This window comes from Rattus norvegicus, chromosome 5 (assembly GCF_021556685.1).
Source record: "Rattus norvegicus strain SHRSP/BbbUtx chromosome 5, alternate assembly SHRSP_T2T, whole genome shotgun sequence".
In the NCBI taxonomy this organism is placed as follows: domain Eukaryota; kingdom Metazoa; phylum Chordata; class Mammalia; order Rodentia; family Muridae; genus Rattus; species Rattus norvegicus.
This window is the reverse complement of record NC_141538.1, coordinates 69273767-69286916: the sequence shown is the minus strand read 5'-3', so window position 1 is coordinate 69286916 and position 13150 is coordinate 69273767. Positions and strand designations below refer to the sequence as shown.

Genomic DNA, 13150 nt, shown 5'->3' with positions numbered 1-13150 from the left:
TAGTCAAAGTATATTTCCACTACTCTTAGCTGAGTAAAGCTGACTTATCCATGGAGAAAAGATCAGGATTCTATTTGGGAAATTGTTCTCTTGGGCTGTTAAGCTGTATCCAATTTCCAGGGTGCCTGGTGCTTTCTTCTTTAGGGTTGAAGGATTCCATCTTGCTTCATTCATCAACCACAAAACAGTCCGGCCTGGCAGTACCGCAAAGTCGCAGTTCTAATGATAATACAGGCAACTCTGACTAAGTCGAGTCAGCAACTTAACAATAAACTCTTTTGACAATGAACATGAAAGACTTGAAAAGCAACTAATAAAACAAAAGAATAGAAGTGAAACCTTCAATGTTTACCATTTTATATTTCTGAATAAAATGGACTTTTATTATCTGCAGACAATTCCCCTCTCACAGACACATGTTTTTCTATTCTTTCCTTGTCTTAATTAGTTACTAAGTATTATTAATGCCAAAAATCATTGAAACATCAATGCCCAATGTAAAAGTTAAAAGGATGTCAGTTTATTTTTAGCTTCCATTGCAAATTAATCTAGGCATGATGGAGTAGAATGATTTAATATTCATTATATCCTGGGCAGCCATTTTTTATAAATGTCTTTGTAGCTTCCACATAGCCTTCCCTTGGTGACTCTTTCTGCTCTTGTTACAGTGCCAAAATTACATTCTTAGAATATGTAGGCTTATTCATAGGTTGGAATTTCACATTCTTCAAACTTTCTTATGCATTTTGGTCTCCTCTACTTAAAACAAAGCAAAAAACGGCCCTATCAAAAATCCATCTAAGATGTTCCTGTGTTGTTTCATTCGGTAGCAATTTCTCTTTCCTCTAAACTCCCAGCAAATGTTCTCTGCGCTCCTCGTTGCATTTTGGCTGCTATCTGTTACCTGCATTGAGTTTAGGCCTCATCTCTCTTCTTTCCAAGAAAAGTCATTAACTTTGCACCATTGTGCACAGCTGCTGAGTATCACCTTAGCCTCCCCTGGATAGGCTCCTCATCTAAGCTAACACAGTCACCCCACAGCACTATGCACCTCTGTGGGATTGATGAGCAGATTAACATGTGCAAAGTCAAGGTTTTCCAAATAAAAAACAAAACTATCCTGTCATTTATTATACTGATGTCGGTTGGTGTTATTAGCTTCAAGGGGACCTATGAGAAATGTTATAGTTTAGTGAGGGCCCTTCCTAGTTAGTTTCCTGGCATACAGTAGGGCTATTCCTATATCCTCCACAAAACTTATTCCTAAGTTTTTAAACAAAATCTACCCATGCACAATGGTTTTGGTTAATGAAAACTTACTTTTGAAGATTGGGGTTTTTTTCCACTTATTTGTGTATGCGTGTCTTTGTGTATATTGGTTGTATATAGAAGGGTCTACATAGAGACCACAAGGGGGCCCTCGAGCTGAAATTATAAACTATTGTGAACCTGTCAATATGAGTGCTGAGAAACAAACTCAGGTCCTCTGGAAGAGCATTAAGTGCCCTTAACTGCTGAGCCACTACAACTCCATGACTAGTTTCCTAATAAACTATTACTGACTGGGGGAGAATGGCATCCACATGGTTAAAAATATTAGGCCTACACTGAGTTGAAGGAAACAGGTTAAGTATTCCCTTGACTTATAATGGATATAGTGGAATAAACATTGGCTTTTAGAATCAAGCAGACCTACTTTCAAACATTAGTTTTGGAGGCTACTGACTATTATCTTGGCAGTTTAATCACTCAAGATTCAAATCTCTTTAGGTAATAAGTGCTTTGTCATGTATCCATATGTGGGGAATACATGGGGCACACAAAGGAACTTGGAATACCCTAAGCTTTATTATTATTAGAATCCCAGAGCGATTTTACTGAACTGTGGTGTCACAAGATAGTCAAAATTTATTTCTTGGACATAATTTACATTGTGGGGTAAAATATGCTACTATTAAGGATCAGTGCTTGCTGGCAATATAGAAAGTCCTGGATAAATGTTAGAAGTTGCTGTTGAAAGCTATTGCTTCAGTGAGGAAAAATGTGTTAATATTCAGCGAAGTTAACCCAAGCAAATTATCCTTACGTGCCAACCTATTTCCATCACATAGTTCTAAATCCTCCCCACCTATGTTCCTAATGTCCCTTTTCTTCTCCTCACTTGTAATGAAGTTAGCTTCATGCAATTAACTGTTTAATATGTCTCCCCACTGACCTGCATAGACCACTTTACACAGTACCTGTTTACACAATCGAATATTTGATGAATGAACAGGTAGATGGATGAGTGGATGAGAACCAATAGATCAGTGAATGTTATATGTGGTGTATTACACCCAAACGTGTTTCAAAACTGAATTATTAGAAAATGAAAATTTCCCTTAGAAAACTTACTCATGAGTGCCTGCTGCTCTTTCAGAGAACCTGTGTTTAGTTCCCACCAGCATCAGGTAGTTGGCAACCACTGGTAAGTACAGACCCAGAGTATCTGATGTCCTCTTCTGGCTTCCTTGGGTACCAGGCATGCATATGGTGCACTTACATACATGCAGGCATTCATAATGCACACAAAAATAAATAAAGAAGAGAAAAGAAATCTATTTTTTAAAAAAAAAGCATAGTCACTACATCCGAAGTGTTACTTTATGAAAACATCAGAAACCCATTCAAATTCTATTATCATCAGTCTTGCCTTTCAAATCAAAACTACCAGTCACAAAGCGGGCCCTCATAATAGCTGTTGGAACAGAAAGTCCAAACTGTGCTTTTGACATTGTCATCTTTTTCCTGACACTGCATTCTTAAGAAACAAACAAAATTATCACAAAAACAAACATGCAACTGTCTAAAGCCCAGCACCTGTTTGGTGCTACACGTAACTACTCCATGTCATGAGTGTCGTGATTTGAAAAGGGTTTTATGTATTTGCACTAAGAGAAAGAATAAGAACTAATACCTTTGGAATTGAGTTGTAAAGTGAAACAATTAGGACAGGTATTTGTCTCGGTAAGTATCTCTGAATCTTTTACAGCTTTTTAGTCTCATCTTTTTTTCATCTTTCTCCCTCAATCATCTTGAGGGCAAATAGAAAAATCTCTTTTTTTTTTAATTTGACTGTGAGATCCAATAACTAAGAACAAGATGTAGTTAATTAGCCTCTTTCACGTGGCTCTTCAAAGGGATTAGCAGTGTGTTAACAGTCCGGAAAGCCATGGACCTCTACAGTGTGAGAACACGCAGTCTAAACCGATGAATAAAACACCGACAGTTACGCTCATGTTTGCTCTCTTTCCATATCCCGTCCCCTGCTTCCTCCTGCTTTGCATAACAGCCATCTTGGATCTCAAAGCTATGATATCCTTCACTTTTTTCTAAATGTAGTTTCATCCCCCCATATGTATTCTTAAAACATACATTATTTTACTATGAGTGTGTGTACATGTACAAAATAAATTCATCCTGCGGGTTTGGGGGAACGGCATTTTTCCCCAATAGCATATTGCTAAGAGTTATGCATCTATCACTCTATTTCTAACACATACGTCCCAGTTGTGTAATATCCAGATCATGTAACTATTCCACAATTAATTTATTCAAGGTTTTTGTCAAGCATCATTTGAGCTCTTTCCAAGTTCTGTGGTTATGAACAGTCTTATTAATCATATTTCTTGATGGATTTGTGGAGAAATTGTTTGGAAATGTTCTTGGGTTTTAATATGTGTTCAAATATGCAAAATGTCACCAAATTGTTTTCCAAAGTAATTACATCAATTCTTATTTTTTATATCCTCTCCAATATTTGACATTACCACTTTTTGACAATTAAAGTTAGTTATTATAAGCCCTTGTGGTTCTTTTACTTCTCGTGGTGTATTATATGTCCATGTGGTATAATGGTTTGAATGTATTATGTTCCCTATCAGTTCTTAGGTTGGGGATTTGGTTGCCAGTTATGGGAAGTGATTGGCTCCTAAGGGCTCTGATCTAATCAATGGATGATCCCTTGATGGATTCATAATATGACTGTTTTTGAGAAGTAATCTGTGGGGGCTATTTATGTTAGTCCTGGATATTCTTGTATGCCCTTCTGTCTCCTGGCTGTCAAAATAAGCTCCTTTTCTATTTCTTCCCCCACGTATATGGATTAAAAACTCTGAAACCATGAGCTGAAGTAAATAACTTCACCATCAACTAATCCTCTCTAGAAATGCCTTTACAAAAATGTCTAACGGTATACTTCCCTAATCTTCTAGTCACTGCTCAATCTAATCAAGTTGACAATTCAGATTAACCATCACATGCAGGTTTACTGGGAAAGATGACTAGGGAATCCCAGACCTGGTAAAGACCTCAAAGACGTCTTCTTAAAGAATCATACAGAAGAGAAGGGCAGATTCATTGAATCTTCCCAGAGATGCAGCTGAGTCAGAGGCATTCTGGAGCCCTTTGAGGGAAATGTAATACAGACTCACCGTGCCCGTTATTACATCCAGAGACAATATCATACAAGAATGGTGGCCACATCTCAGAACAGTATGAAGAACTCATGTGCGGTTGCATTTTCTTCTAGGATATGGCATTGGTCTCCCTCCAAACTCTCCATTGACCTCTAATATATCTGAGCTCATCAGTCAGTACAAGTCTCACGGGTTTATGGATGTGCTCCATGACAAGTGGTACAAGGTGGTTCCCTGCGGAAAGAGAAGCTTTGCCGTCACTGAGGTAAGGAAACACTGCTGATAATGGTGGTGCTTTGTATAGCTTCCCCTTGAAAACTACAAGGACATGCCTTTAGCTTTAGTTGTACCTTCTGATCAACAATGTACCAGGATGCCCCATGACATATTGATCACTTGGATTTGCTTGAAGTGTCTGTGCCTACAGTACTGTTCAGTGATACCAGGTTTAGATTTAAATGTGATTTTATTCTGCTGGATTAAAAAAAATCTAAATTTCCACTTCTATTCTACAAACTATCCTGAGAAATCTGTTAAGTATGGAAGAAATGTTTAAAAATTGTAGCAAGTGTATCTGGGACTGACATGAATGGTGTTTGCTTTAACCTTGAGTTGATGGTTCTGGTGTGGATTTTACAACATGCCTGAACGTCTAACTCCAAACGCTGCTACTGAGTCATAAGCCCTTTCTCGATTTAAAATCTATCCACACCTTAACTAGTGATTGTCGGGTTACAGGACAATAACTTTCAAGAATTGAAAAGGGCCAGCACAGTCGCTCTGTGCCTGGGTTAAGGCACACAAATAGTCAGCAGTGTCCTTCCTGTTGAAATGCTGTGTTGCTGCGCTATACTTAAAAATGAGTTTGCAAAATATGGCACAATTTGAATGATTAAAATAGGAGACTGAAAACTGTAACCAGTGCCATGGCCCAAATCCTCTAAAGGGAAGAGCCAATAAACAAGAGCAAGGCCATCCTGACATTAAAAAGAAGAAAACACATCTAAAGCCAACAATTGCTCAAATAACCTCTATTTGGCAAGCATACCCAACAGAATACAGCTCCTCTGCCTGCCTGTTTGATGTCTCCTCTCCAATATCCTGCAGGCATCTCAAATTTCACTTGCCACGAGTCTGTGCCTTAATGCTCTCCTTCGCTGGGCTTTTCCTCCTGGGCTTCGCGTCTTGGCGGTGGTACTTCTGTGCACACTGGCCCGTACATTCCACAGACTGCCGTAGGTGCTTACTGCCTGTTTTACATTCACCAACAAGTCACACCTTCTACAAAATAGGTCTCAAATACAGCCATCTATCATCAACTCAAGTGTCATCACTCTGTCCACGCTGTCACCCCTTACCTGGCTCACTGCCGACGTCTGCTAAGAGGTCTGTTTTGCACCTGCCTTCCTTTAGTTGCCTTCCACATGGCAACTCATTCTTCTGTTTGACAGCCATGTTCACTGGGACAAAATCTGAACTGGTGACATGCCCTGTAGTTCCTGGCCTTGATCACTTCTCAGTCCTCTCTTATGCCACTTTCTGGTTCAGCACAGCTGTGCCATGTTTATCTCAGAATAAAGATAAATCCATGGCTTCCCAGCCTTGGGTTCCCTAAACTTGCTATTGTCCCCCTCCAAAGTTCTGCTCCACTGACATTTGCTCAGCTAAAACCTCCATATTATGAAATCCCAGGTTAAAAAAAAAACTGTAGATGTAGTTCAGTGATACAGTACCTGCCTAATTTGTCCAAGGCCTTTGATACGATGCCAATGCTACAAAAAAAAATTAAGTAAACAGAAGAGTCAATGAGAGAATAAACTCTTAGCTAGTATCTCTCTTCTGAGATCCCAACAGAGATTGACTAGTATAAATCACACTTCCCCTTATGATCTCATATATCTCATGTCATTTAATAGCACTCAGTATTAACATAAACATTACTGCCTTAAACATAATTTTAATCAGAGTATTTTTTCAATATATCTCGTCAATAAACTATAAGAGCTCCAGGAGCAAAAAAAAAAAGTGTCTTATATTTTCAGAGTAGGCACTCAGGAAGTCAAGTAGATAAATCAGAGAAACAGCATACCTGAAAAGAAATATAGGTCAGTAGGAACTCACAGAGACTGTGTGGCGGCACATACGGGGCCAGCATAGATTTAAGCCACATGAGAAGGGGAGTGAGGACACAAGCTCCCATCCTTAACCAAGAAGCTATCCCCATATGACAACAGCTTACAGAGAAAAAATTATTTCCCTCCAATTGAGTCTTACTGGGTACATAAGCCATACTTAAGGGTAGATCCTATGACCAGAAGTAGATGGGAAATATTGAACAAACTCAATGGTATTTTTGTAGACTCTCTATTGCTTTGTTGGGCGTTTTTATCTTACTGTTCTTTTGCTTGTGTATAACAGTCTACAGTTCTGTGTTTTTAAGGTGTGTGAGTGTGTGTTCTCTCTCCATTGTTGTTGTTGTCATTGGTGGTGGTGGTAATGGTGGTGGTAGTGGGTTTTTTTAACCTATTTTTTTCTAGAGAGAGAAAATGCCTGGGGTTGGATGGGTGGGGAAGTGGGAAAGGTCTGGGAAGAGTTAGGGAAGGAAAAACCATGATCAGAAAGTACTGTGTGGGTTCCAAGTCTCAACGTTGTCATTAAGGAGCCTGGCACGGGACCCTAGCTCAGGATTCACACATACTCTTCAGAATGCCGGGTCTGAGTTGTGGATTTTATCAACACAAATTTCCTGATGTGGAAGATGCAGTGGTGGTGAATGTAAGGTTGCTGAGATGGGGCCCTATGTCAGCTTGTTGGAATCTAATAACTTTGAAGGCATGATTCTTCTTAGTGAGTTATCCAGACAACGTATTCATTCCACAAACAAACTGATCAGAATTGGCAGAAATGAGTGTGTAGTTGTCATTAGAATGGATAAAGAAAAGGGATATATAGATTTGTCAAAAAGAAGAGTTTCTCCAGAGGAAGCAATCAAGTGTGAAAACAAATTCGCAAGATCCAAAACTGTTTCTAGCATTCTTCGCCATGTTGCTGGGGTATTAGAATATACCAAGGATGAGCAGCTGGAAAGCCTATTCCAGTGGACTGCCTGAGTCTTCGATGACAAGTACAAGAGACCTGGATATGGTGCCTATGATGCCTTTAAGCACGCAGTCTCAATCCCATCTATCTTGGATAATTTAGATTTGAATGAAGATGAAAGGGAAGTCCTCATTAACAATATCAAATAGGCATTTGACCCCACAAGCTGTCAAAATTTGAGCAGCTATTGAAGTAGCTTGCTATGGTTATGAAGGCAGTAATGTTGTAAAAGGATTCCTAGGGGCAGGTTTGACTTGTTCTACAGAAACCACGCCCTTCAAGCTTAATCTAATAGCTCCACCCAGGTATGAGATAATAACAACGGCCCTAGAGAGGACAGAGAGTCAGGCTATAGCAGTTATCAAAGAGAAGATTGAGGAGAAGAAGGGAGTGGGCAATGTTCAGATGGAGTCCAAAGTGGTCACAGATACAGATGAGAGTGAACATGCAAGGCAGCTGGAATGGCTTGAGAGAGAAAATGCAGAAGTGGATGGAGATGATGATGCAGAAGAAATGGAAGCCAAAGCTGAAGATTAACCTTTTGGAAAACAGTCCAATTGAAGGAATACGATGCAGCCCTTTCTGGCTATAAACCCTAGACTTGAAAGTTTTCCAGTATTGAAAACTTCAAAGCTGAATTTTTTATTTCCAAGTATTTAAGTTCTCAACAAGCCGGAATCGAAATGCCCTCCCTCGTGTCAGCTGTTTTCACACAGTGGCTCTCACACCTCAAGCATTTTTGAGGGAGTGGCTTGCTTTGACCAGAGACAAATGTTAACCAGCGGTCCTAAACTTGAGCTTGCAGGTCCTATTTCTGGTGTCTCTGGATTGGCGCCCTTATGGTTCGGAGATTTACCAGGGACTCCAGACACAAACAATCCCAGTCTTTCTATATAAAATGTATTCAAGCAAACATCAAATAAATTTCTGGGATTTTTTTTAAAAGAAAGTACTGTATGAGAAGAAATATATTCAAGAAACTAGAGTCTAAGCACGGGTAAAGGTCAGAGACTAAAGCAGGGCTGATACTCATGGTGCACTGCGATGAACAGTCCCACAAATCCATGTTTACGCAGGACCTAAGGCTTTGACCATATTTTCAAAAAGAGTCTTTGAAAGAGTAATTAAGATGAGGCCACACTGGGCTCTAAACGCAATGCTGGTATCATTCTAGGGAGGCCAGGTGCACAGGCTCGCAGGGAAAGAGGTCTACCTGCTGGAAGGGGCAGAGATTGGGGACTAGAGACACAAGAAAACAGCTCAGGAGCAAACAGGAGAAAGTTTATTTTTTTCTCAGAGGCAATCCCGCTGGCGCCTGCATTTCAGGGGTTTGTTTGTTTGTTTCTCTCTTTTTTTCCTGTTTATTTGTGGGTGATTCCTAAAATGTAAAAGGATGCGTTCCTGCTGTTCCAACTTGTGTTCATCTCTACAGCATCCTGACACGCTAATACAGGCAGGCGCTAAGTGAGATGAGACAACGTGCATGGTAGTTAAGTAAATGACCGATGAAGAGGAAGAAATTATTTTACAAAGAAGAACTCCAACTAGAGGCTAAGTTAAAACAGTCAAGCCCTCAATGATTAAGTTCACATAGGATCTTCCTTAGAGCTATGATGAAAATGAAGATGGTTGCGTTCAATGCTGTGACCACAGAGGTGGGGAAGCCAGACATAAGGGTACTTAGCTGTAACCACAGAGGTGGAGACATTGAGGCAGGAGGATTCCAAGCTCAAGACCAGTTTGGGACACATAGTAAGACTTGGCTTGGGGGAGGGAGACAGAAGAAGTGGCAGCATTGGGAAGCTTTATAATCAGAACAGGGAAGTCGTCTGACTTTAAATTTTTTAAATAATTCTTCTTTTCAAAATACTAGACTTAGCAGTGATTTCTACATGAAAATCTATGTCTCCTCTGGATAATCGATGACATTTTAACCCTATTGTTGAGTATTTATACAGCGTTTCCTAAAGGAAATAAACCTGAGCTTATACCAGTGAGTTAATGCAGCCTGGAAAGAAAGCAAGTCAGCTGCTTAAGTCGAGCTAAATAACTGTCACTTGGCGTTGCCTGTTTCTGGTGTCTGTCACTGACTTAAATCAAAATCTCCAAATGATTCAAATTTGACAGTAAGGCATTATCAAAATGTGGCTCTCAGCCATAGTCTCCAGCACAGCATTACCAAACAAATGCCACATCCTGGTCACATGCTCACATTCGGGCTACTGCCCTTTCAGACAGTCATTTGAGAAACCAAACCTCGTGATACATGTGGCTCTGAGGACCCGCAGCCTAGACCCACTTGAACACAGTTTCGAAGACTGAGTCAAATATATACCCACAAAACCACCTGATAAATATATTCTTCTATGAGCACACACAGCACAAACCATGATATGTCTGAAACTATGTCTTTCCATGTTTGGAGGCTGAATCTGTCACGTAGAGCCGGTTAGCCGCTGCTGGATCTGAGTTTCTCCATCTGAGAAAGGGTTTGACAAAACGGGTCGTGTTTTCTTCCTGAGAGTAAAAGATCATTTGTGGAAGCATCTAACAAGAAACCTGGTATCGTAAGTGGTAAATAACAGAAACCCTGCTCTTCTTCGTCTAATCAGAGGGAACATCCTATTATTTACTGAAAAACATTTGGCGACAGCTGCAATTACTTCATAGTTTGTTGATGAAAATTGCATGCGCCTGTGTCTAAATCAATCATTGTCGATACGATGTGAATAGCATAACAGATTAGGCCAATCAGAACTCCGGGACCAGCAATGACACAACTTACCTTACAGCACTTAAGCACAGAGAGGAGGGTGAAGACCTGAACAAGGGATTGCCTTGACACAATGAAGGCAGCTGAATGAACGTAGAACAGACAACCAACAGCCTCCTCTACACGTGCCCTGGAGACTCTGGAAAGTTACTTCTCTCATCTCACCCAGCTCCAGCCATTTATACTACAAAATGTATAAATGTTTGCATTCTTCATCCTCATCCTCATCCTCATCATCATCATCCTCATCCTCATCATCATCATCATCAAGATTTTTCCTCTTTAAGGGCCCTGCCACAGTGACCTCAGCCTCTGTCGACATTCTCCTGCAGTATGAGTGTCTAGTTCTCCATAGAGAATAGGTAGTTGAGAGGCCTTTAGAGGCTTCCTTGATTTGGGTTCGAGTTCTGCCAGCTGTGAAATACTCGGCATGGTCCTTGGCCACTCTGAGCCTCCCCTTCTTCTGTAAACTGACTGAAAGTAATGCATGCTTCATAGATTATGGTAAAACTCAAGTCAGTTAAAGCCTCTAAACTACTGAGCAGGTGGTTAAAAGCACTTGCTGTTCTTCCAGAGGGCCTGGGTTCAGTTCCCACCACCCACACATTGTCTTCAACCATCCAATTCCAATTCCAGGGAATCTGATGCTCTCTTCTTACCTCCTAAAGCACCAGACATGCATATGACACACATGCAGGCAAACACCCATATGCTTGAAGTAAATAAATCTAAAAATAAAATTCTAAAAACATATCCAGACATAATAATAAAATTATGAGTTTTCACCGTAAGTATTCCAGGGCTATATAATTTATCGACATTTTAAAATAAAGCCAAAATAATAGGACATAAAAAGATAGACTTCAAAAACTAAGCACAAATAATAATAGGCTATTCATAAATACACAAAATACACTAATACTTCTTTAACAAAAATATTGTTTTTTTCCTATAATTGCTTTTTAGTTTAATGTGTGTGTGCGTGTATGTGTATATGTGTGTGTGTGTGCTTGCATGAATGCACACTCATCATGTATGACAGGAGATAATATAGAGAGATATAGATATAGATATAGGTATAGATATAGATATAGATATAGGTATAGATATAGATATAGATATAGATATAGATATAGATATAGATATAGATATAGATATAGATATAGATATATGGAGGTCAAAAAACAACTTGCTAGTGTCTGTACTCTCATTCCACTATATGGGTTCTAGTAATTTATCATAGGTTATCAATAGTGAGAGAAGCACTTTTTACCTATTAAGCCATCTCAGCAGACTTTAATCAAGATATTTAAAAAGCCAGATTGGAGGAAAGGTCTTTAGACATCTTTGGCGTAGTCATCTGGAGGTGTTGGGGTAGAAACAATTCTCAGATCAAATTGTGTTTGTTAAAACAATGTGGACTCACTTCCCAGGTTGACTGAATTTGGAAGGGAGAAGGAAGTCGAAATGAAAAGAATAGAGGAAAGATATGCCCTTAACTGGGACTTCAGATATAGAGTAAAAGATAATTCTGGTAATATCGTATTTAGAGAAAGAAGACAACACCAGTGTCTAAGAATATTATGAATGTGCATAGCATTATCATTCCTTCTAAAGCAGTGCTTCTCATCTTGTGGGTCGAAACATGTCTGGGTATTAAATGACCCTTTCACAGGGGTCACCTAAGACCATAGGAAAATATAGATATTTACAACTCACAACAGTAGCAAAATTAGTTATGAAGTAGAAACAAAAGTAATTTTATAGCTGGGCTCACTACAACATAAGAACGGCATTAAATGTCACAGCATTAGGAAGGTTGAGAACCACTGTTCTAACTGATGATGGTTTACACTATGAAATATCTTTGTCTATGCAATTACAAACAGCTCTATAAGACGTTCACCATGTACATTTAAATAGCACTGCATTCTACCCTTGGGCACAGACTAGCATATTCATCTTGAAGAACTGCAACCTAGAATCCTCCTGTACAACCCACAGATACTATGTTACCAAACACAAGCAGTCCTCTGCTCCTTGGCTCCACTGGATCTCCTCTGTAAAGGACCCCTGCTTGCTGGGTTTCCCTTTGCTCGCCTCACCCACACGTGGTTCTCAGTCTGTTCTGTTTGCCCTTTTGTCCTATTTTGCAATGCTTTCCCAGACCCCCCCCCAAAAAAAAGGTAGAAGAAAATTGGCTGTTAGCACTTCTCATACCTACTCTTTGTACTGAATGCCCTGCAACAGTGTGTTTACACAGAGAAGCAGGATTGTAGGAAAGTCAATTCATCCACATCAGCTCAGCTCCAACTCTCAAGTGGTTCTAGTGAGTCATAGTGGAAGAACGATTTAATGTTCTCCCTCTCCCTTCCACCCCTCTCCACAACATCCCAGAACAGAGGCATAGGACAGGACAGCACAGAGTACAGATGCTCTTGACTGCACTTTTCTAAAAGTGCTTTTGACCTCGAAGGAAAATATTCCTCAGTTTACTTCTGACCTCACACTCTATTGTTCCGAGTACAATCTCGGTCAATGTCTCTCCCCTCAAAGTAATTAGACATAGTCTTTTGATCTGAAAAATGTCTGCACTTGGACAACGATTTATGTGGTTACCTGGTATGAAATTGTGAAAGATCTTTTTGCTCCTCCATTTCTGGCAGTTGGATATTCACATTGGGCCTTGAGTGGGAACCTTGATCCGTTTACCTCCCATCTCTTCACAAACCCAGAGATGTTGTGCTATAATTTCTCTGGAAGATAAATTCATTTTGGGAAAAAAAAGAAATCCAAGGTTTTATCTTGTCCCTAGAGCCAC

At 39.8% G+C, this 13150-nt stretch overlaps 1 protein-coding gene and 1 pseudogene across 2 annotated transcripts in view; both read left to right on the top strand.

Moving 5' to 3' along the window:
* Grin3a (glutamate ionotropic receptor NMDA type subunit 3A) overlaps positions 1 to 13150 on the top strand; it is a 199242-nt gene that overhangs the window by 152723 nt on the left and 33369 nt on the right. For both annotated transcript variants that reach the window (NM_001198583.2, NM_138546.2), the window contains exon 6: positions 4571 to 4722. In NM_001198583.2, coding sequence (NP_001185512.1) covers positions 4571 to 4722 — 152 coding nt within the window. The remainder of the gene's footprint in view (positions 1 to 4570; positions 4723 to 13150) is intronic.
* On the top strand, positions 7111 to 8120 carry LOC148005781 (eukaryotic translation initiation factor 2 subunit 1 pseudogene; annotated as a pseudogene).